Consider the following 24,006-nt stretch of genomic DNA (forward strand, 5'->3'; position numbering starts at 1 on the left):
TGGGTGTGTGGAGACGGGCAGATCAGGATGCATAGGGGATGAGGGAGTGAGAGGTGAGGTTGGAGAGGCAGGGACCAAACCACTCAGGACTAAGACGGTGACCGGGAGCCAGAAAAGGATTTTGAGCGTGGGGCGCACTGGGACACTGGATGTTCGGTCCCTCTGGAGTGAACTCAAGGACAACCCGGAGGCTGGGAGGTCAGAAGTCTGAGTAGGGCCCCCAGGGAGGGAGAGGAGGATTCAGAGGAAGAAACCAAGGAGAGTCGGGACGACAACTGGATTCCTTTACTGTGAGGCTGTAGCTGGTGTTGAGGGGCGAGTTGGTGGCCCCTGATACCTGGGTGGAGAGAGGGCAGCCGTTGACACCGCCTGCTAAGAGGAGGCTGTTTATAGACTGGGCCACACATCATAATGCACAGGACTCCTGAACACAAGCACATCCCCTGAATTGTCTCTAAAGCCAGCTCTCGGCCAATCCGAGAGCACTCGCTCAGGAGACTCCAGCAAGGACGGGCCTCTATCTACCCGGACCGGGTAAGATCACGGCTGGAATAGCTCAGCGATCCCTAGAGGGATCTAATTCCATTGGCGAGCGCAGTCTGCAGAGTCTGATCTCCCGCGGGGCTGCCTCAAAACTTTGAGCGGAGGGGAGGGAAAGGATCAAAAGACTTCTGTTTCCACCTCGTTTTCCATCCTCTTCTTTTGCTTCTTCATCACTGCCTCCAGTTCTGACACATTCTCTTTGTCCTGGAGGACGGGGTGGAAATCAGGACCGTAGCCATCAGGGTCCTCAGCGCCCTCCCCGGCCCGGACCTGGGGACGAGGGTTCCGGCTCACCTCCAGCAGCGAGCGCTGCACCGTGATCTGGCTATACACGCGCGCCCCCTCCTCGGGGCTAAGCGCCCGAAACTTCTCCTTCGGCAGCGAGAATAGCTGGGCGCCGCTCAGTTCTCCCAGCGCCGCGATGGTCCTGAGCAGGGGCATTGAAGACATGGTCAGGCCTGCCAGCCAATCGCAGCTCGAATGTCAGCCCCACCAACCACGTCACGCCCGCCCCTAGGCCTTTGTCCAATCAGCTACCGAAGGTTCCTGAATCCCTCTCTACCAACCATAGCGCGTCGTGGGGGAGGTTTCCGTGGTGACTCCAATCGGAGCCTAGGAAAACAGGCCAATCACAGCCTGACATCCATAGTTGCGGCCCCCGTCCTGGACCAATCCCAGCCCCCCGTGGTCTGCCACTCCCACTGGGCCATTAGGAGCGCTTCGCCACACTCACCCTGAACTGAAGCCCTTGGCCTGTAGCCAGGCGCAGACCTCCGAGGCGCTGGAGCGCGGGTTGAGCTGCGACTCCGGGGCGCGAGGCCCAGGGGCTGCGCGGCTGGGGCCCGTGAGGCCCTGGGCCAGGCGTGCCTGCAGCTCCTTGTTGATACTGAGCATGACCATCGGGGAGAACTTCTCTACAGGCGGGAAACCAGGAGGGAGGGACGACTCAGGGCGAAGGGCCTAGAGGGTCAGGGACCTCCAGCGTTCCCGTGATGGGTCGTCGGGAACCTCCTTTTCTGAATCTCCTTCCCTCTGTCTGGAAAGCGAGGACAAGGACCGTTCCCTCGAAGGGGTGCCCCCACCACTCACCCTCCTTGCCCGAGTCCAAGTTGTTGAGGTTCTCGCAGCTGTCCCTGGGAGACCGAGCTGAAGCTGGAGCTGGAGCCTGGGTCTGCGCTAGTTCTGGAGCCAGGGCTGGCGCTGGTGGCGGAGGGGGTGGGGGCGGAGGGGCTGGAGCCGAGGCTGATGTGGGAGGAGCGGGAGGTGCCGGGCCCGGGGCCGGTGCTGGTGGTGGAGGGGGAACGGCCGTGCTCTTCTCCTAGAGAGGGGAACAAGAGGGAAGCACCTGTATCAGAGAGAGGACTGAATCACAGTCCCTTCTCCTGGAGGTAAATGTCTGAATCCCCATTCACTTCCTCTTCCAGAGATTTTGACACCTTAACCCCCACGCCCCTTGTTCTCAGGATCTGATCCCCTAGTCCCTCTTCCCTCAGGACCCAGGAGTCTGTCCCGGCTCACCAGACTGCGGCCCCCCCGCGGCCCCGGGTGGGGTGTCAGGATATTATAGGGTACGTATCCCTCCTGCCCCCTCTGGTCCTGAACCTTCCACCACTTGCGCTGGTCATCTAGGACCTGGAAGAGGTACAGTGGAGGGTTCAGAGGCTGTGTCTGTAGCGAGGGTTGGGTGGACTCCACCCTCTCGCCTCCACCGCTACTCCTCCTACCTCCAGTATGTCCCACTCCTTGACGGACAGCTCGCTGCTGTTGCGCGCCTGGAAGTCATAATTACATAGGACCCACTTTCCTGCCGGCTCCGGCCCCTGGGGCTCAGCTTCTGGTTCCTCGTCTGGGTGACTGAGGAGAAGGGGAAGAGTTGAGGGGTAAGGAGGCAGCCAGCGTCACTCTGCTGGGCCTTAGGGGTTGGTGTGAGCTGGAGTTAAAGCCAAGCAGGGGGTCAAGGCTGAGGGGAAGGGGCAGGTTAATACTGTTAACAGAGGTTTGACATTGGAATGCCAGTTTGAATACACTGCGCTCCTTTCATGCTGGGCACCATGCAGTAAGCACACGATACTAGTACTAGCATCAGCTCCATTTTCTAGACGAGAACATTCGGGCTCAGAGAAATAAAATCACTTTCCCCAGATCATACAGCTAGAACAGCTGCTATTTATTGAGCATCTCCTATGTACTGGGCTCATGCATAAATGATAACTCCTAAGCATAATAACAAGAGTCAACATGTACATAGCACTTACTGTATGCCAGAAACTATTCAAAATCTGTTACATACACTAGCTGACTTGATACTGAGACAGCCCTTGGATGAACGATGAGTTTGAACCTCCTCCCAGAGACCCAATTATTATCTCCATTTTACAGGAGAGAAACCGTGATGTAAAGGTCATAGAGAAAGAAAGAGGTATAATTACTCTGGGGACTCGGGCAGGCTGGCCCGAGCTCATGTCCTGAGGAATTCCATTCTATTCGGTTGACCAAACACTGTGTTCAGGTTTTTCCATACTTTTGGGTGAACGCAGTACTTGCACTCACCTGGGTGTGAACCTGAATGCTCCCATGACCCTAAGCTCTTTAACTGCTAGCCTGTACAACATCACAGACTTCTCACTCTTTCAGGGAGGGATTATAGTTATTTCCAGGTCCCCCCACAAACAACTTAAAGTGCAAAAAAAAAAACAAAAAAACAAAAAAAAAGGTGAGTTAAAAGCTGGGAGTGTCAAGATTCAGAAGCATAGGGAGAAGGGGATCCGCTGGACCAGGCAGCTGGCGGGAAGGTGAGCAGACCTTTAGCTCTGACGCCCCAGTTAAAGGCACCTCAGCCCCATGAAGCCTACCTGTGCAAGGGAGAAGGGGATCTTCAGGGCCGAGGCGCCCCCCGTGTGAGGCTGGCAGCTCCCAGCACGCCGTCTCTGCTGAGACTCTTGCCCCAGCCCTACCCAGACCCGCCTCTGCTCCTCCACACCTGCTGCTCCCCTCTTCACATCTCACATGGCTTCCCTCACACCTGCCCCCGACTTGCTCAGGGAATCCTGGCTCCTCTCAGCCCTTCTTCCCTGGGGACCCCAAGAGCCTGCACCCCCACTGCTCGTTGGAACTATGGACCTGCACCCCCAGTCCTTTTCCTCCTCTGGAGACCTAGGAGCCCAGATCTCAAGCTTTAATTTCCTAAACTATTTAACGTTTAAAAGGTCTGACAGCCAGCAGGAACCAAGACCATTGCTTGAGAGCCTTGGGAAAGCGAGGGTCCAGCCTCCCAGTCTTTCTCTCTCTCAGGAGCTCGGAAATAGTACCACTTTCCAACTTGCCCAGAAACTTGCCCCTTGGCCCCTGAAGTCGAAAGTCTGCTTCCCTGGCTCTCCAAGGTTCCAAGCACCAGATTGAGCTCTTCTTCAAAACCCAAATGTTCAACTTCCCAGCCCGTTCTCTCCAACACCTAGAACTCTGTCCTCATGTCCTTTCCAGGCCCTCGGAAACCAAGCCACCTTCTTCCAGATCTTTGGGGATTCAGGGGTCTCTCTCAGATTTACCCACTCCCAGCACCCTCCTCCCTTGGACCCAGAAAACTGGGGCCCTCTCCCTCCCTCCCTGATTCTCCCCCCTCTCCCTGCCCCGCTCCCTGCCTCATCACCACCTCACCCACCTTTGAAGAACCAGGAAGACAAAAAGAAAAAAGGGGGAGTGGAGTCAGCACTGGGAGCCCGCAGGACGCACCCTACCTGGACCCCACTGACCCGACTCACCCACTGACACTCACCCATTGACAGCGACCTGGGGAGCGCTTTGCTGCAGGACACGAGAGCAGTAAGTCAGGTGGGACCCTGCTTGCATCCCCGGAGTTGCCGGTCTTGACCCCTACCCCCGTGTCACCTGGGGGAGCTTAAGCTTTAGCCTCACCTGCTGGCGCCGTCGCTCATGCTGTAGCTGTCTCTCTACTGGGTCCTCCCAGGCACGGCCCTGTGGGTCCATGGCTGGGGGCTCCCAGCCGCTGTAGAACTCAGGTCTGTATGGGGGCCCCTCCTCTGGGGGTAGGTCCACCCTGCAACCAAGGGAGGGCCGAGGGCTCAGGGATCCTGAAGGTTTGACTTCAGACTGTCAGTCACTTCATAAAGTTTTTCCCCTTCCCTTTAGCCTTGTTCTAACCCAACAAATGTAACCTTACCCACCCCACCCATTTTTTTTAACCAAGACCTGCCCCTTACTCTAAGCTGCATCCATGATGTCAACTATATTTGTAAATATCCTGATTACACTCTCTTGAATTTCACCTCTGATTCCAAACTGGATCTTCCACCCCTTTCCCCTAAGTCCAGCATCTAACTTTGCACCTGCTCCCATGAAGATGCCAGCTGTGCCCCCTTTCCAAATCCACAGACCAAACGTTTCCCAAGCCTACCTCCTCGCTATAGCCCTGCCCCATTCCTGGAAGTCCTGCCTTTTATTCCCGTTCGAGCTCTGGTTCAGTCTTTTTTTTTTTTTTTTTAATCATGCTACAGAAAACCTAACTACCTAACTTTAAGATTTATTTTTGCAACTTTTTTAAACAGAGAAAACAATACGCTCCTTGGGGAAAGGTGGGGGATTGAGAATACAGGTCCTGGGTGCAAATTATGACCCCAGACCTGGAGTTGATAGGCCTGCCTAGGAGAGAAACCACTGGGCACTGCCACACCGCCAAAGGGGACAGCTGCTGTCTGAGGCTCAGCAGGCTGTTTCACACGACACTCAAGAGTTTCCTCCAATCGGATCGTGGCATTTGTCCTAGTCCCACCAATACTTCAGTTTCTTTGAAGACACCCCCTAGCTAAGCCCCACAACTACCCTTCTCTGCCAAACCCATCTTTCCAACAGCCACGCCTCTTTTTCCCCAGAGCCGCCCCTAAAGCACCCCGCCTAGCCTGTCCCTCCAATCACCACACTGTCTACCTCCCAGCCCCGCCCCTAAATCGCCACACCTCCTGCCTCCTAGCCCTTTCCCTCCAATCACCACGCCCCGCCTAGCCCCGCCCCTTACATACCACGCCTCCTGCGCCCCAGCCCTGCCCCTTACCCGGGGTGGGTCCAAGAGTCCCCCAGCGAGGTCCAGAGCGTATTTTCACGTTGAGTGACATTGTCCCGCAGCAGCTTCACAGCCTCGGAAGTCAGATGCGGCCGCCTCACGCCGCTGGCCAACTGCGGGCCACCCAAGGTGTCTACAATCTGGCAGGGGCGCAGGAGTGGGCAGGCCGTCAGACTGGCCTGAGGTGGACTCCTGTGCTGCAGGGCTGAGGCCGGGGGTGTCTCACCATCTGCAGAGGTCCGAACAGGAAGTGCAGCAGCTCCTGGGAGCTGGGGTTGGCGATGTTGCCGCGCAGCCGGGCCTGAGAGCCGAGGAGGTGCTGGTGTTAGTGCGTGGACAGGTGCGACTCGCTATTCCTCTCGCCCCCTGAGGCCCCAAGGTGGGTGCGTGCTCACCAGCAAGCTGAAGGCGTACTTGATTTTCTGAAGTATGTCAGTGTACTCGGCCCCTGAGGGTGGCTTGGCCCGCAGCGCCAGGAGGCTCTCTGTGGGTAGGAAGGCAGGCGCAGTGACGGGGGACGGGCAGACAGCATCAGGCAGGGTCAAAGAGAGAGACAGAGACCCAGTGAGGTCGCGAGGGGGAGTCAGACTGGCAGCGGGTGCAGCGGGAGACCCGGGGAGAGGGAGGATATTTGGGAGTGGTCCCGGAGGGCCAGGGAGGGGCTGTTCAGAACTGCCGCTGGATGGCGCCCCCTCACCCCCGGCCTCCTGGTGCCGGGTCCTGCGGCTGCGCTCTCGGTGCTCCAGCACACGGGTCGCCTCGGCCGACTTCTGCAGCCTGGATACGAAGCTCTCCACGTCGTCGAACACGTGGTTCAGGATGTCCTGGGGGCCAGGGCAGGGGGATGCATGGGACCCCTGAATCCTAGACCCTCATCCTGCCCCGCCGCACGTCCAAAGTCCCACAAACCGAGAGCACTGGGGCACACTTAGGCCAGGCCACACCCTCGGATGCTTGACCTTGCCCCATCCTGTCACCACTGGCCACATCCCCAGAAGTCTGACCGAGGTCCCAGGACCAAGCCCTTCTCCCTGACAGAAGATTCACACCTATGGTCAGTCCTGCCCCAGGCCCTCCCCCCGCTTCGCTCACCACGTCCCGCTCCGCCTGCAGACTGGCCAGGTCCGGGCCGCGGGGTCCCAGGTCCGGGAAGGCCGAGTCAGAGCTGGGGCAGACCTCCTCCTGGCTCGGCCTCCACGTCTCCTCCTTCTCTGGGATGGGCTCCGCCTGGGGTCGCCCGCGGCCCGCGGCTGGCTGTACGGTGTGGATCGCTGCGCGGAACATCGGGCAATGCGGCAGGGGCGTGGCCTCGGCGACGGGCGAGGGGTGCTGTTGCGGCTGCATTCGCGTGGCCCTGCAGAGGGACAAGGGACAGGCAGGCTGGGAACACCGAGGGGTCCAGCGAGCAGAGAATTTCGGGGCTTCAATCTTTCGAATTGCGGTGCTGGAGAAGACTCTTGAGAGTCTCTTGGACAGTAAGGAGATTAAACCAGTCCATCGTAAAGGCAATCAATCCAGAATATTCTTTGGAAAGACTGATACTGAAGCTGAAGCTCCAGTCCTTTGGTCACCTGATAAGAGCCGACTCATTAGAAGAGATGTTGGGAAAGATTGGAGGCAGGAGAAGGGGACGACAGAGGATGAGATGGCTGGATGGCCTCATTGACTCAAGGGACGTGAGTTTGAGCAAGCTCCGGGAGATGGTGAAGGACAGGGAAGCCTGGCGTGCTGCAGTCCCTGGGGTCGCAAAGAGCTGGACACGACTGAGCAGCTGAACAATAGTCCGAAACCCGGTAGGCCAAAGGGGCCAAGCCTAGATTCACAGCGGGAGGGGGAAATCTGATACATGGATTGGGGGGATGGGGAGCGTGCCTCTCTGGGGGGAAACAGAGGCAGAGGGAGGCAAATCCGAGGGGAGGGTAGTGCACTTGTCTGGGAGGTATAGGCGACTTGGAGAGGGTTTGACTCTAAAACTGGCTCTGCTCTAGGCTAGTGGTATCAACCGATTTCTCAGATGGGGAGACTGAGGCCCAAAGAAGGGAGCCAGCCCTCCAGAGACCTCCCCGTCATCTCTTCTCCCCTGCTTTACCTGAGTGCCGCCGCCCTGCGCTCCCCGCAGCCCGAGCGGTAGTTGTGCAGAGCTCTCTGGATTTCCTCTTGGATGGACTCCACCTGCGAAGCGCGCCGTCAGGCCACGACCCCGTCCCACCCCACCCCACCCACTGCCCGCTCAGCGCCGTGCTCCGGGTCGATCCCTTGGCTCGGCCCTAGATCACGGGTAGTCAGCGCCCAAGCCCTGGGCTCACGCCCCTGCCCTAAAACTGTCCCTGCCCTCGGCCACGGCCCGCCCCCACGGAGGCCCCGTCTGGGTGGTACCTCGCGCCTCGACCACACCCACACTAGTTCCGGCTGCTCCCCAGACCCCTCTCTCCGCCTTTGTGTCCGCGCTCTTAGCCTCGGTCTCCGTTCTACCCGCACCTTCCTTCAGTTCAACCTGTCCTCAACCCCCACCTCCATTACAGAATTTCTTTCCAGGCCACGCCCCCTCCTGGGCCCCGACCCCGCCTTTGCCCCAGGCCACGCCCCAAGAGTAGAGGGCCCGCCCCACTGGCGGGAGGGCTTCGGACCCCGCCCCCGGAATCCTCCGGGTGCCCGCCGCGCCCCGGGCTTTGGCCCCCGGTCCGGCTCGCTCACCCCGACACTCCGGCCCTGGAAGAAATGCACGTCGGGCTGCGCGCGCTCCGGCTCCTGGCACACGAGCAGCAGCAGAGGGCGTTTCTGGCCCGGGGGCCTCACCGTGTCGCACCGCACGATGGCGCTCACAGGGTAGGACTCCAGCTCCTCCTGCAGGGGTGGGGCAGCGGGTAAACTGAGGCCCGGAGCCACGGAGACTCCAGAGTGACAGGACAGCGGTGCCGGCAGAAGTAGGCGCTGCGCAGGGCAAACCCCTTCTCCCCCCGGGGGTAGGGGTCACAGATGAGCTAGTGAGGCTCAAAGAGGGGGCGATGCCCCCGGACGTCCCTAGGGCTAGGCTCTCGGTCCAGCCGTTCCTTCCACCCGTGCGCCCCGGGGCACCTTGGAGACCGGGTCCAGAAGCGTGACGTGGCTGGGAGACACTCGCAGCAGCATGTCCTGAGCCCAGATGCGGCCTTGGCTGTCCATGAGGGCCAGCTTCTGCGAGGCGTCCTCCACCGTGTGTATGGCGTCCTCACCCAGGCTGAAGGTCACCAGGTGCTGGCAGGGGCCACGAAGGAAGCAGTGGGTCCCAGGATGAAGCCGGGTGGGCTGAGGATCCCCCTGGGATCGGCCTTCCGCCCCACGACTAACCACACCTCCTCTGGGAGGCCTTCTCTGAGCACCTGCTCCACCTCCCGCAGTGCCCTTGCTGAGCCTCCCGTCTGAATGACTAACGCTCGGGTCTAGCTCTCTCGCAAGACCGCTTGAAGGCAGGGAATGGTCTGGGTTATATCCCATTCCTTCTAAGCACCTCTACCCCCATTAGAGCACATTTTGCTGGTACTTCTGGACCTTGTCTGACTCCCTACTTATCCAGGATGGCACCTGACTTGTCCCCATGGTCCAAGTGTCCAGCACAAGAGCTGGTCCCGAGGAGAAGTTGGCAGATGAAAGTGGAATTGAGTTCTTCCACTGAAACTCCAGTACTTTGGCCACCTCATGCGAAGAGTTGACTCATTGGAAAAGACTCTGATGCTGGGAGGGATTGGGGGCAGGAGGAGAAGGGGATGACAGAGGATGAGATGGCTGAATGGGATCACTGACTCGATGGACGTGAGTCTAAGTGAACGCCGGGAGTTGGTGATGGGCAGGGAGGCCTGGCGTGCTGCGATCATGGGGTCGCAGAGTGGGACACGACTGAGCCACTGAACTGACCTGAACTGAACTGTAGACCCACGTCTGAGGCAAGGTAGAAGAAGTCCACTTTGCAGAGGAGCAAACTGAGTTCCCCAAGTTAATGCTGCTTGGAGGTCAGCTGCTTTCAACACCCCCATCTCCTCAGGCCTGCCTTTCCTCCCACAAGGCTACCCGCGGCAACACAGACCCCAGACTCACATTGACTGCATTGGTGGAAAAGTCGGACATAACCTCGGTGGAGTAGCGCTTTCTCTGTTCTGTAGGGGTGAAGGGGAACGGCTGCAGGAGACCCAGCCCCCAGCCCCTCCCCCAGACCCGGGAGACCCAGCCCCTAGCCCCTCCCCCAGACCCAGGAGACCCAACCCCTAGCCCCTCCCCCAGACCCAGGAGACCGAGCCCCCAGCCCCTCCCCCTGATCCAGGAGACCCAGCCCCCAGCCCCTCCCCCAGACCCAGGAGACCCATTTCCCCAGCCCCTCCCCCTAGATCCAGGCGGCCAGCCCCCAGCCCCTCCCCCATCAGACCCAGGGTTTTGGGTCCTCAGTTACCTCGTCCCTCAGACCTAGTTTCTCCTGGCCTAGGGTTTCCTGGCCCCTAAACTCACCATAGATAGACTTGGCACTCTGTTTGAGAGAAGCTTCTGGGCTGTGAAGGAAAAGAGGGGTGAGAGGGGCTGGGGGAACGCTCAGCAGATCGTGGGGGTTCTGATTGCCAGGCAGAGAGCCTGCGAGAGCAGTGGGGAGCTAGGGAGGATTTTGAGCAGCAAGGCCGAGCCAGCGCTGGACTTTAATAAGACAAGCACGGCAGTGGTACTGGGTGGTGGGCGGGTGTGTGGTCCCTACTGTCACCCAGACCTGGGTTTGAATCCCCTATCAGCTCCTGCTTTACCATAAGACCCTGGTTGGGGTGGGGGAGGTGGGGAGACAATCTCTCCTGCCTCAGTTTCTCAGGGGTCAGCTTCCCACAGCCTCCATCCAGTAAGGCTGCTGGGTGAATTCAATGAGATGATGCAGTTGGAGTGTTTTGCAGACTCTCCTACAGTCGGACAGCACAGCACACACGCACTGTGTCAGTAAAGACCATGTTCTTATCATTATTGTGATGATGTGAACGGCTTAACACACAGTAGTTGCTCAATAAATGGACTGTTTTTTTTTTTTTTAAAGCTGTCCTATATCACATGGCTTGCAGGATCTCAGTTCCCGGACCAGGGATTGAACCCAGGGCTTGGCAGTGAAAGCACCAAATCCTAACCACAGGCTGTGGCCACTGATGCAAAGAGCCAAGTCATTAGAAAAGATGCTGGGAAAGATTGAGGGCAGGAGGAGAAGGGGGCGACAGAGGATGAGAGGGTTGGAGGGCATCACTGACTCAGTGGACATGAGTTGGAGCAAACTCCAGGAGTTGGTGATGGGACAGGGAGGCCTGGCATGCTGCAGTCCATGGGGTCATAGAAGAGTTGGACATGTCTTAGTGACTGAACAACAGATATTGGGAGTAGCTGGGAAGTTATCTTCTTCCCCTCCTACCCCCACGGGCCCTTTCCAGCCAAAACCTGTCCTCAACCTCCTCTTCAAGGTCACTTTCTGCTAGAAGAATTCTTGAATCCCCATTTCCCTAGATATACTAGAAGCTCAGAGCTTGATGGGAGTCAGGGATGAGAGCTGAAGGATGAGAAACCCTTTCAGTCAAACCTCTGCTCCTCATCCTGCTCTGGTCAGTCAAATCTCCCCACAATTTGATTACCTCTGGGCTGGAGAAATCATTCCCTTACATCTCCCAGACACCTGTTTCCCTGCTTCTCTGTCTTTCTCCCTGGTCACTCCAGGAGACTTGACCCTTCATTATAAACAGCCCAGGGCTTCCCAGGTTATCACTTGGTAAAGAACCAGCCTGCCAATGCAGGAGACACAGGAAACTCATGTTTGATCTTCTGGATTGGGAAGATCCCCTGGAGGAAGAAATGGCAACCCACCACAGTATTCTTGCCTGGAGAATCCCATGGACAGAGGAGCCTGGCGGGCTACAGTTCATGGGGTCACAAACAGCTGGACATGACTGAGCATGCACAAACTAGGCACTAGGTCAATATTTAATAAGATAATAATTGGGAATTCCCTGGCAGTCCAGTGGTTAGCACTCAGTGCTTTTACTGCTGGAGCAAGGGTTCAATCCCTGGTCGGGAAACTAAGATCTCACAAGCCACGCAATGTGGCCAAATAAGTTAAAAAAAAAATCAGGTTAACAAGAGCAGCCATAGTGGTTCCTATGAGCTGAACGCCCGCTGTTGGTTAGACAGCCAAGTCTTGCGCGTGTCTTATCCTGTCAAGCTCTTGAAATCACCCGTTTTGCAGAGGAGGGACTGAGGCTTGAAGAGGTGATGTCTTGTTGGGGCCACACCGCTGCTGAAGGCTGGCAACGGGCTTTGAACCCAGGTCTGTCTGACTGGCAGCGGGAGGGAGGCAGCTCAGAGGCTTCTGAGAGTCCAGCCCTGGGCTGCTGTAAATGCCACCTGTGGGTGTGGAGGGGGCTGGGGGCCTGGCGGACAGGGGTACTTACCCAGGGGTGGTGCTCATGGTGCTGAAAAAGGGGGCTCCTGACACCCGGAGCCCTGGAAGCTGGCAAAGGGATGAGGGCTGACGTGACCACAGGACCTTGGAATCCCGGCCTCAGCCCCTCCTCCCTCAGACCCAGATTCCACGCCCCCAGGCCCTTGCCCCTCAGACCAGGAATCTGGGTCTACAGGCCCTCCTCCCTTAGACCAGGAGTCCAGACCCCCGCCCCTCCTCCCTTAGACCAGGAGTCCAGACCCCCGCCCCTCCTCCCTTAGACCAGGAGTCCAGACCCCCGCCCCTCCTCCCTTAGACCAGGAGTCCAGACCCCCGCCCCTCCTCCCTTAGACCAGGAGTCCAGACCCCCGCCCATCCTCCCTCAGACCGGGGGGTCCAGGCCCCCGCCCCTCCTCCCTAGGACCGAGATCTCTCCCAGGCCCCCTCACCTGCCGGTCCGCCTCTGACAGGCCGAGGCGCTGAGCTCTGCTCTCCCTGCGGCCTGTCCTTCCTGTCCCTCCCAGGCCCTCCCCCCTCCGCATACCTGAGCACTCCCTCGGCACAGCCTCCTGGAGCGGCCCTGGGCGGGGCCGGGACTCCGGGGCGGCGGCGGGGAGCCGGCACTCTATCTCCATCACAACAGGAGAACAGCCCCAGCAATGTGGCGTCAGAACCCCCTCTCCGACTTCTGGTGTCTCTGTGAAGCTAATCGCCACTTGTTCATGGTCAATGCGCAGAATGGGCTTTGAACCTGGGGCCCGCCTTTCTAATCCCAGGGCTGAGGTCCATCCGTGCTCCGTGCTCAAGTCCTTCTGGGGTTTCTGTCTCCACCGGTGCCCTCAGCCCCCTTCCCTCTTTGTGGGAAAACTTCCCTCGATAATTCCAATGACAATGATAGCTAAGATTCAGTGCCCAACACGACTCCAAGAGTATCACAAAATTAACAGACTCCTCTGGCATGAAATCTTTTCCCTCTGTGCCACGGTCCCCACGGACTGAGTTGTACACCCACTTCTTCCCCAAACCCAGTGAGGTTCAGTGCTGGGGTGGCTCCATTTCACAGATGAGAAAACTGAGGCTCACAAAGTCTCGGAGACTTGCTCATAGTTATGCATGCAGCAAGTGTCTTCCTAGCATCTTGCTCCCTGCTCTGGTCTCCATGAACAGATCCCATAGACGCCTGAGTCAGCTCAAGTCACTCCCCTCTCAAAAGACTTGGGTGGCTCCCTGTTTCTCTGGATAGAAGAGAAGACTTTCTAGTACACCTTCCTTTGTGCTTTGAGCACCCAGGTGCCATTCTGCCTCAGGGCCTTTGCACGTGCTATGCTGTTTTCCTGGAATGCTTTTCTTGTATCCTCAGGGCTTACTCTCCCACCTTCTTCAGGTCTTTGGTTGAATAAGGTCACATCAAAGAGCCCTGGCTGGCCACCTCTGACCCCGCCCCTCCTTCAGAGTCTCTTCTTCCTAGACCAACACTTGATTTTTCTCCGGATCATTTATCACCCTCTAACACACTGTATTGTTGTTTTTCAGTTGCTAAGTTATGTCCGACTCTTTGCGACCGCATAGACTGCAGCACGCCAGCCTTTCCTGTCCTTCACTATCTCCTGGAGTTTGCTCAAACTCATGTCCATTGTGTCAGTGATGTTATCTGACCATCTCATCCTCTGCTGCCTCCTTCTTCTCCTTCCTGCAGTCTTTCCCAGCATCAGAGTCTTTTCCAAGAAGTCAGTTCTTTGCAGCAGGTGGCCAAAGTATTGGGATTTCAGTTTCAGCATCAGTCCTTCCAATGAATATTCAGGACTGATTTCCTTTAGGATGGAGTAGTCTGATCTCCTTGCAGTCCAGTGGACTCTCAAGAGTCTTCTCCAACACACAGTTCAAAAGCTTCAATTCTTTGGCGTTCAGCTTTCTTTATGGTCCAACTCTCACATCCATACATGACTACTGGAAAAACCATAGCTTTTGTTGGCAAAGTGATGTCTCTGCTTTTTAATACTCTGTCTAAGTCGGTCATAGCTTTTCTTCCAAGGAGCAAGCATCTTTTAATTTCATAATGAAAAGATGAAATTAAACACACTGTATTACTTGTTCATTTTGTCTATTTTACGTCTCCCCTGTTAACATGTAAACTTCACGAGGACAAAGCCTATTGCATGTTCAGTCCCCTAGTCTACCCGCTGCTTATAGAATAGGGTTTTGTGTGTAGTAAGTGCTGGAGGGACATTTGCTGAATTCATGCACTTTTACATTTGGTACACTTCTGTGCATTATTGCTCCAGTGAACGCATGCTGACCCCACAATCTATACTAAGTGAGGCTGGAAACCAGAGAAGGCACATCCTTGTCCTGGATTGATGGGGAGGAAATAACAGAGAGAAAGAGAGATAATGCATATGGTATTATGGTAAAGAGCCCAGTTGGGTGTGGATTCCAGTCCTGCTCTTGCCACTTACTCATTTTGCTAATACTTACTGTGTGCTTATATCTTCTGCTGAGTATGCAGTGTGGGTTTGTATAAACCTCACAACATCTTATGAAATGGGTTTGATCATCTCCATTTCATACATGAAGAAACTGAGGGATATTCAAGTCATTTGTCTATGATCCCACAGCTAATAAGTGTTGGAGATGGCTGAACTCAGACCACACAATTTATTTACCTTTTATTTATTCCTTTCCTTCTGGCTGGGGTGGGTCTTTGCTGCTGGGCGGGTTTTTCTCTAGTTGTGGCGACTGAGGGCTTCTCTCAAGTTGCAGTGCCTGGGCTTATGTTGCCGAGCCCCAGCTCCAGGGCTCACGTGCTTAGCTGCCCCAGGGCGTGCGGGATCTTCCTGAAGCAGGGATCGAACCCGTGCCCCATGCGTTGGCTGGCGGATTCTTAACTACCCGACCAGCAGTGAAGTCCAGACATACAGTTTAGACCCGGCATCCTTTGGTGTTACTCTGTGTCACAGCTCATGGTCTGGCCCCGTTTTAGCTGTGTGGCCCTGGGTGAATTACCTAACCTCTCTGCGCCTCAGCACTGCCCCCACCCCCACCAACTGTAAAATGGGGATCACAGCTTTGGGAGGATGTAGGGGAGTTATGGAGAGCTCTGAGTACTGTACCCCGGGTAAGAGAAAAGGCGAGGAAGTGTTTGCAGCCACATAGGTGAGGTCCTTCTTCCGCAGGTCCTACAACAGCAACGCTGAGGGTGACTTGGGAGCCCAGGAGAGGCGGTTCGGAGGGTCAAGTCAGGCCTCCTGGAGGAACGAGGGGCGGGGCGGGCGGAGCCAAACCTGAAGGGCAAGTTTGGCAGCCCCAGGTGGTCTAGAGGGTGAGGGCGGGGTGTCCCCGGCCGGGAGCCGCGGAGGGGAGGGCTGACTCTCCTGCCCGCGTGCCGGCCGCTCGTGGGCGCAGACGAGCCGGCCGAGTGCGACCCCTCGCCCCGCCGCCCCGCACGCCGGGTGCCGCCGCGGGAGGGGCCCTGCGCTCTTCAGTGCCCCCCTTCTGTCACTTTCGTCCCTGCACGTCCATGCCACAAATGTTTTCTGAGCTTGGCCAGCTTTGAGGGGTGGAGTGGGGGCAGGCTGGGACTGGTGCCCCACTGATGGGGAAGACAAGTGTCGGAGTGGGGAGGCCACAGCCCCAGGTCTCAGTGGCTCTGGGCCAGGACCGACGCAGACCTGGCCGAGCCCAGCCCCTTTCTTCACGTGCAGCTGGAGGACAGTGTGGCTGTGTAGGCGTTCGGCGGGGGCTGCAGTTCTGGGTTGGGGAGGACCGCCTAAGGGTCCGGACTCCCGGATCCGAGGGAGAAGGGCTGGGGGTCCAGACCCCCGAGTCTGAGGGAAGAGGGGTGGGGTCCTGGACCCCCGGGTCCGAAGGAGGAGGGGCTGCGGCCCTGGACCCCCGGGTCTGAGGGAGAACGCGCTGGGGGTCCGGATTCCCGGGTCCGAGGGGCAAGGCGGGAGCTGCGCAGGCGCCCCCAGGCCACCCCCACCCCGCCCCCGCCCAACCGCAGCTCCTCGGTGCTTGGGAGCAGCAGGTGAGACAGAAACCCGAGCTTCCGCCCCCGTTCAGGGCCCTGGCCTCTCTCCTTCTTCCCCGGCCACAAAGAAGGCGCCGCCCTCTCTCCAGACCGGGACACGTGGTTCCCGAATACCACTGGACGCTCACACCCCGTCACCATCCGACTCCGTAAGTCCTGGGAGAGCGGGTGGGGGCCCTCACCTGGGGAATCCCAGAACCAAATCAACAGTGCAGAGCCTTTTATTGAGTGAGCTTTCGGGCTCTGTGGCTCTGAACTTGTCTCTGTCCCCGAACGGGGGTCGCTTGGTCGCGGGGCAACTGGACTGTTGATTGTCTCCGTTGGGTGATCCCGGAAACCAGACAGAACGCGCGCTGCAGCTTGTTAAGCCAGCATCGTCTGTCTGTGTGTCATCTCAGAAACCACCCCTCTCTCTTCCATCACCCTCCTCTTCCAAGGCACGCCCCCACTTCTGTCTACCCGACTGGCGGGTTTGCTGGTGAATTCCTAGGACTAGAAGGGAGGCAGAATTCACAGAAAGTGGGGTCCGGCAGATTGCTGGGGCAGGGCTTATGAATAAGATAGGAGCTGGGTATCAGGGAGATATATTTAACGTACACGTTTATTAATTTACTCATTCAGTAAATGGCCCCTGCAACCCAATTTGTGCCTCACTCTTTGCCCTCAGGAAGACAGGCTGGTTGGGGAAATAGACCCTGCTGGCACTCACAGTAGGGATTCACAGAGACATACGCTCTAACTGAGGCATCAACAGGGCACTGAGTGTCCCTGGAGGAGACCTTTTATTTGAACCTGTAGTGGGCATGTGAGGAGGTCAAAGAAGACTTCCCTGGTTAAGTGATAACTGGATGGGGTTCTGAAGGATGAATAGGAGTTCGCCGAGGACGATGTTGGCAAGGATTGCTATTCCAGGCTTGGGAAGCAGCATGTGCCAAGTCCCCAAGATATGCAGGAGCGGGTACTCGAGCACCAGTCTGGTCCAAGCACATTCTAAGTGGGGACCAACAAAACCCCTCCCTGCCTTAGTGTTCTTGTCACTCTAGTGGGTGTGGTGGGCAGACAGAAGATAAACAGGTAGGGACACACGTGTGAATAAGCCTTTCAGATTGTGGGAGTCTCCGTGCAGGAAGTGAAACAAAGGTGAAGAGATGGAGTGACCCGGGGCGGGCAGGTGTGGCGACTCCTGGTGAGCTGGTCCCGGGTGGCTTCTCTGAGGAGGCGGTGCCTGGACTTGAATTTCAGGACCCAGGAATGCAGAGAGGGTTTTGGGCAGAGGGAACACCTGGGGGAGGCTGGGCAGGTGGGGGCGTGGCTGGCCGGAGGAGATGAGCCTGGAGACAGTGTGGAGGGCGGTCCTGATGTTGGTGTTGACCATGACTGTGGCAAAGGACAGCGCGGCCAGACTCCAGCTCGGATGGGTTTGCCCCAAGCCTGAGTTTCAAGGCGCTCCCTCTCTGGTTGGGGAGGTGACATGAACATGGGCAGCCCCAAAGGTGCCATAGACGGAGGCCACTCGGGCAGGGTGGCAGCTCAGAGGAGTTCTTCCCGGGGCCTAAGAGCTAAGAGGTTAGGGAAGGTTTTCCCTGAAGCCCCTGTGAGACCGGCTAGCCCATGAGCAGGGGGCGGGGAGTGACACCCAGAGGGCGAGTCTGAGAACTGCCCTCACTGGAGGAGGGAGGCTGCTGGTAAGCTGTTTATTCTCTGGGAGGGATCCAGGGCGACTGGTCTCCTGAAGCTGGAGGAACTTGGCTCTCAGGCTGGGGGGCTGGGGCGGGGGTCAGGGTGGTGATGGGAAAGGACTCCAGACAGACCAGAGTTGGGATCTTGGGTTGGAGCAAGTGACTCCAGATTGTTCTCATTTCTTCCTGGCTACGAGGAGCATAAGCCCTGGTTGCTGCAGTAATGGCTGCTGGGAAGACGAGGTGTGAAAAGGCTTAGAACAGGTTCAGTGCTCAGCCAATGGATGGGTGAGATAGACAAAGGAATGAATCAATAACTACATGGCCGGATCCACATACGTGACAAGGACTGGTTCTGCAGATAGAGAGCTCTGCGCCTGCTCGCAAGGAATGGGCAGACTCAGTCCTAAGCTTCTGATTCAGGACATTTATCCATTCATTTGACAAATGGTTCTGAAGCATCTACTCTAACCAGGCGCTGTGCCAGGGGCCAGGGAACTCAACGGCCCCAAACCTGCCCTCGTGGAGTTTATATTCTGGAGGAAAATAAAGAAGTGAATGTGCAGAATGTCAGATGGTGGTCATAAAGCCGGGAAAAGGGTCCAGTGGGTGTCTTAGGGGTTTTATTGGTTGGGGAAGTCCTCACCGAGACTGTGCTGTTTCAGTGAAGACCTAAAGGGAGTCGAAATGAAAGTGTTAGTCGCTCAGTCGTGTCCTAGCCTTTGCCAGCCCACGGACTGTAGCCCACCAGGTTCTTCTGTCCGTGGGATTTCCAGGCAAGAGTACTGGAGTGAATTGCCATTTCCTCCCCCAGGGGATCTTCCCGACCAGGGACTGAACCTGCGCTCCCTGTGTCTCATGCATCGCAGGCGGATTCTCTACCTGTGGAACCATCAGGGAAGGGAGTGAAGTGTGAGGATATCTGGGGGAGGATCTCCAGGCAGGCGCAAGGGCCAGTGCAAAGGTCCTGAAGCGGATGCTCACGCAGCAAAGCCAGTGTCTCTGGGGCAGAGGTGTAGGGCATGAAGTCAGAAAGTGATGGGGGTGCACTGTGGGTTCTCAGGATCACTGTGGGAGTCCGAAACTGACAGGTGCTAGAGTGGGGTTTTGATCAAGTTTTTTTTTTTTAATTGACCTGAAATTAGCCATCTTAAAGTGAACAGCTGAATAGCATTTCGTACATTGACAGTGTCATGCAACCATCATATCCATCTATTCCTAAACACTTCTATCCTCCTCAAATAAAGTCTATACCCTTATTTTTATTTAGAAATTTTTTTTTTGGCTGCACTGTGCAGCATATGGGATGTTGGTTCCCCAACCAGGGACTGAACCCATGTCCTCTGCATTGCAAGGTGATTCTTAACCACTGGGCCAGTAGGGAAGCCCTTGCCGTTTTCTGAGATGCCAGGGAAGCCCTCCATCCGAGCTGAGCTGTTTGTATGGTGCCTGTCTTGCTCCCGGCAAACTCACTAAGTCTCTCCTTTCTTGCCTTCCTTCCTTCTCATCACCATTAACTCGCGTCCATGCTCTGCTCCTCCTCCCTGCTTCCCTCCCTTCCTCCAGATTATGGAGCCACAAATGTGCTGTGCTGAGCACCTCTACTAAACCAATGAAACAGGACTGATTGTCCCAGTCACTATGGCCATGTAACAAATTGCTCCAGGACTTGGTGGCTTCAGACAAGGGCCACGTTCAGTCTGTGCGTGAATCTGCCTTCTGCACAGGGCTTGGTGGCGGCGGCATGCAGGGAAGGAAAATGAAGTTGCTCAATCGTGTCCGATTCTTTGTGGCCCCATGGACTGCAGCCTGCCAGGGTGCCTCCATCTCCATGGGATTCTCCATGGAGCCTCCATTCTCCAAAACAGCCTCCATCCATGGGATTCTCCAGGCAAGAGTACTGGAGTGGGTTGGCATTTTCTTCTCCAGGGGATCTTCCCCACCCTGGGCTCGAACCTGGGTCTCTCGGATTGCAGACAGGCTCCCGTCTGAGCCACCTCTGCTCTATTTGGTGAGGGTGGGGGTGGATTTGGAAGCTGGGGCAGCATTGAGACTCGAAAGACGAGCCTGGAATCATCAGGGCTCCTCCACCATCTAACCTTTTCTCTGTGTGGTCTATCCAGCATGGTAGCTTCAGGGTCGCTAAACCTGTTTCTTACATGTCAGGTAAGGGCTCCAAAAATGTGCGGATAGGAAGAGAGGAGAGAGGCAGAGAGGAAGAGAGGGAGGGAGGAAGAGAGAATGAGAACAGGAATAAACTGGGTGTGATAAGCCTTCTGATGGGGGAAGCGTTCTCTCAGTACCTGGGACAGCACCCAGCGTTTGCAGGGATTTATTAGCAACATCAACAGTGATAAACGGGTGCATAGCCTACCTGGCAGCAGATATTCTGAACTCCTTGGCGCATCTGGGGATCAAATAGGAGCTCCTCAGAGGAAAGAACTTGCATGCGCTGTTCTCTTAATAATAACAACGCTACGGCCAGCAGTGCTCTGGTGTTTCCTGTGTCCTTGTCATGAACTACTTTCTGTCATCCTGCCAAACCCTGTGGCAGGCCAGCAAAATGTAGCCCAGAGCTTGTTCTTATAAATAAAGTTTTATTGGAACGCAGCCCGGCTCATTTGTTTTCATATCGTCTGTGGCTGCTTCCCTGCCATAATGGCAGAGTCGTTGCAACAGGGACTGGATGGCCCCAAAAGCTGAAATTATTTTCTCTCTGGTCCTTTGCAGAAGATGTTTGTCAACCCCTGCTCTAGAAGTGGACGATATTAGGAGACCAGTTTATAGAAGAGAAGAAAAAGGGCTTACAGAGGGCGTGTTTATTTGAGGTTGAGAGAGCCAGCATCAGTACTTTTTTATTAAAAAATTTCCCCCTTATTTTTAATTGTGGTAAGCTTCGCACACCATGGAATTTGCCATTTTAACCACTTTTGAATGTACAATTCTATGGCATTAATTGTGTTCACATTGTGTGTGCCCATCAACAAACACCATCCATCTCCAAAATTGTCTTCATCTTGGAAAATGGACAAGAACTCCAGAACAAGAAAATGCAGATGAACAAAAAGAAAAAGAAAAATCATCCTGTCTGACAGAGATGCCAAAGAGAAGAGTAGTTTTTTTTTAAACTAAAAAAATATGCACTTTGATATTTAAGCTTAAAAAAGAGAATCTGATCTCCCTGCCTCCCCCACCCATTGGCATTTAAGGAAGAAACTCTGGATGTTGGTAAACATTTGGACTTCCTAAAGCTGTAAACAGAGTCTATCCAGGGACACGTACAGATGAATTAACTTGTACTGATAGATGTACAGGTTGATTTTATCTCTGCCAGTGTCTTGCTATTACAGAGAGACAGGGCAATGAGGAACATTTCCCCATGTGTTTCTTTCCCAATGACCTATTATTCTCGTAGCCTAAATTCTTCCAATGGGAAGAGGTGGGTCAAAGATTGGTGCGGATGGTTTTGCCACATATTACTGAATGACCTTTTAGGAAGGCTGTACCAACTGACACTCCCACCAACAGGTAGGTGTACCCGTTTCACCACACCCCTGCCAACACTGGGTATTATCATTGCTTTGATCCTGCAATCTGATAAAATATTGTCTTGTCATTATCCTGATGAGTTTCTTTGATTCCCAGTAGGGCTGAGTAGTTTTATGTGTTTGTTAATTTTCTTTCTTTGCAAATTGGCCCTTATATCCTTTGCCTATGCTCCCCCCTCTTTCTGTTAGAGATGAGACTTTTTTTCTTATTGATTCATTAGAACTCTTTACATATGAAGGATACTAACTCTGTCATTTTGGTGGGTAAGAAGAGACAGAAGTTGACAGAGGGGAAGTCACCGCTCAAGGTACACATCTAAGAAGAGGTGGGGCAGAAATCTGAAACAAGATTTTTCTAGATCCATGCCTTGGAGTGTGTACAGCCTCTGTGGAACCTTCCCCTCTCCCACATCTTGCACACTCCATGATTCAGGAACTCTGAGTTCCCACAATCTCAGGAAGGGGAGAAACCTTTTGCCAGACCCAGCTACCCTTGCAATGGCCCAGCAGCAAACCTACACTTTGATTTGCTGTGTGGATTAAATATTTGCACAGACTAGACACTTGGTAAACAGTGCTGTGCCGTGTGTTCCACACAGCTGCTCAGTCGTGTCTGACTCTGCGACCCCATGGACTGTCGCCCACCAGGCTCCTCTGTCCATGGAATTCTCCAGGCAAGAAGACTGGAGTGGGCTGCCATTTCTTTCTCCAGGGGGTCCTTCCACCCAGGGATCGAACTCACGTCTCTTGTGTCTCCTGTATTGGCAGGTGGATTCTTTACCACTGTGCCACCAGGGAAGCCCACACTTAATAAACAAAAGCTGGCATTATTGCCTTTTTTTTGTTTTTTAATCTTCTCTTCAGCCACGTCTCTTTCCAGCTGCCTACCCCTTCAAGTCAAACCTCCTACCATCCCAAGGAACTTGCCTCACAACTTCTCATGACTCCAGTCAGTCCACTTGAAGAACTCCTATTCATCCTTTAAAACCCTATTTAGGTTTTGCCTCCTCTAGGAAGTCTTCCCTGACTCCTAGCCTGATTCGCCAATCACAGATCCTGGATGCTGGCCATAGTGTTTTCTTTGGATGCCCTGTTGTGTTTCCTGTGTCCAGTAGGGTTTTCATGACTCACTGTTGGTGCTGCTGCCCCAGAACTGCAAGTCACGCCAGCCCTCTGTGTCATAATGGAGCCAAGAGCTGATGCTTCAGAGTTTCTAGATCTTTCTCCACTCTGGACATCCCCATCTCAGAGACCAACCTGGAGCTTGCTGTCCAGGTGCTTTCATCCTGTTCCCAAGAGTTCCTGCTGTTGTTGGAGGTAGGGCCCCCCACCTACAAGACTGCTGACCTCCGGCTCCTCTATCCTGAGTGCTCTATTGACCCCCGAGCCTCTCATCTCCAGCCTTGTACATTTCTGCCACGTCCTACCCCGACTCACCAATTTTAGCTAAATAGGCATGTTTTGTCTTGTTAACAAAAAAAGGAAAAGAAAAAAAAAGTTCTTGGGATATTTGGAAATAATTTATTAATCAGCTATTTGTCATTTTGAAAGTGTTCTAAAGTGTGTCTGTGGATTATTGACAAATTCAATCCAATCATAAATCAGAGTTACTTGGGTGATATAATTTTTGAAACTAAATTATGAAAATCTTTTCAGTTTTTTTTTGTTTGTTTTTTCATCAGTTTTATTGCAGTATAGTTTACATGTGATGCGTGCGTGCTAAATCGCTTCCGTTGTGTCCAACTCTTTGCAACCCCATGAACTGTAACCCGCCTGGCTCCTCTGTCCATGGGATTCTCCAGGCAAGAATACTGGAGTGGGTTGCTATTTCCTCCTCCAGGGGGTCTTCCCGACCCAGGGATTGATCCAGTGCCTCTTACATCTCCTGCACTGGCAGGCGAGTTTTTTTTTTTTTTTTTTTAATCACTAGCGCCACTTGGGAAGTGTCTTACATGCAATAAAATTCAGTGAACATACTGATGAGACTTGACGAATGTATGTTGTCATGTGTATAAATTCCTACGTAATCAAGATACTCTTTCCAAAACTCCCCAAAGGTTCCCTTTGCAGTAATCACTTCCCCCACCCCCTCAACCCTTGGTAACCACTGGTCTTCATTCTCTCCCCTAGACTGTCATGTAACTGGAATCATACATATTATACAAATACGGATAGATCATTCCTTTTCATTAAGAAAGAGTCCATTGTCTGAGGAGAAGGGAATGGCAACTCACTTCATGCCTGGAGAATCCCAAGGACGGAGGAGCCTCGTAGGCTACAGTCCACAGATTGCAAAGAGTCGGGAAAGACCGAGCGACTTCACTTTCACTTTCTTTCCATTGTCTGAATTTACTATAAATAACTTATTCCTTTAGCTGTTGATGGACATATCTATTCCAAAACTGGATTGCTTCCCACTTTTGATTATTTTAAGTGGGATGAGTTGAATTGCCTCTCCCTTCTACCCCCACAAATTTATAGATGTTGAAATCCTAATGTGTAGTAGACCTCAGAATATGATCTTATTCCGAAATAGGGTTGTTGCAGATGTATGGAATTAGGGTGACGTCATTTTGAATTAGGGTGGGCCTCTCCTGAGACTCACCAGTTCACGCCTCCAGCCCCTCCTGCTTCAGACCCGAAGTCCACACCCCCGGCCCCTCCTCCCTCAGACCCGAAGTTTACGCCCCCATGACCTCCTTGCTCAGTAC

General features: G+C 54.8%; 1 protein-coding gene across 1 annotated transcript; it reads right to left on the bottom strand.

Annotated features, from left to right (window-relative positions):
- Positions 1 to 660: 660 nt before the first annotated feature.
- Positions 661 to 12,673, bottom strand: EPS8L1 (EPS8 like 1). The gene is made up of 20 exons (XM_052656540.1): positions 12,488 to 12,673; positions 12,049 to 12,107; positions 10,094 to 10,134; positions 9,689 to 9,747; positions 8,693 to 8,851; positions 8,312 to 8,461; positions 7,707 to 7,789; positions 6,710 to 6,971; positions 6,315 to 6,441; positions 6,013 to 6,101; positions 5,844 to 5,918; positions 5,609 to 5,757; positions 4,456 to 4,597; positions 4,316 to 4,344; positions 2,268 to 2,397; positions 2,062 to 2,175; positions 1,633 to 1,861; positions 1,277 to 1,457; positions 838 to 970; positions 661 to 747 (listed from the first exon to the last, which is right to left on the bottom strand). The coding sequence occupies exons 1-20, from the start codon at positions 12,671 to 12,673 to the stop codon at positions 661 to 663; spliced, it is 2,484 nt and encodes an 827-aa protein (XP_052512500.1).
- Between the last annotated feature and the right edge of the window lie 11,333 nt (positions 12,674 to 24,006).

The sequence above is a fragment of the Budorcas taxicolor genome, chromosome 18, assembly GCF_023091745.1.
Source record: "Budorcas taxicolor isolate Tak-1 chromosome 18, Takin1.1, whole genome shotgun sequence".
Classification (NCBI taxonomy): Eukaryota; Metazoa; Chordata; class Mammalia; order Artiodactyla; family Bovidae; genus Budorcas; species Budorcas taxicolor.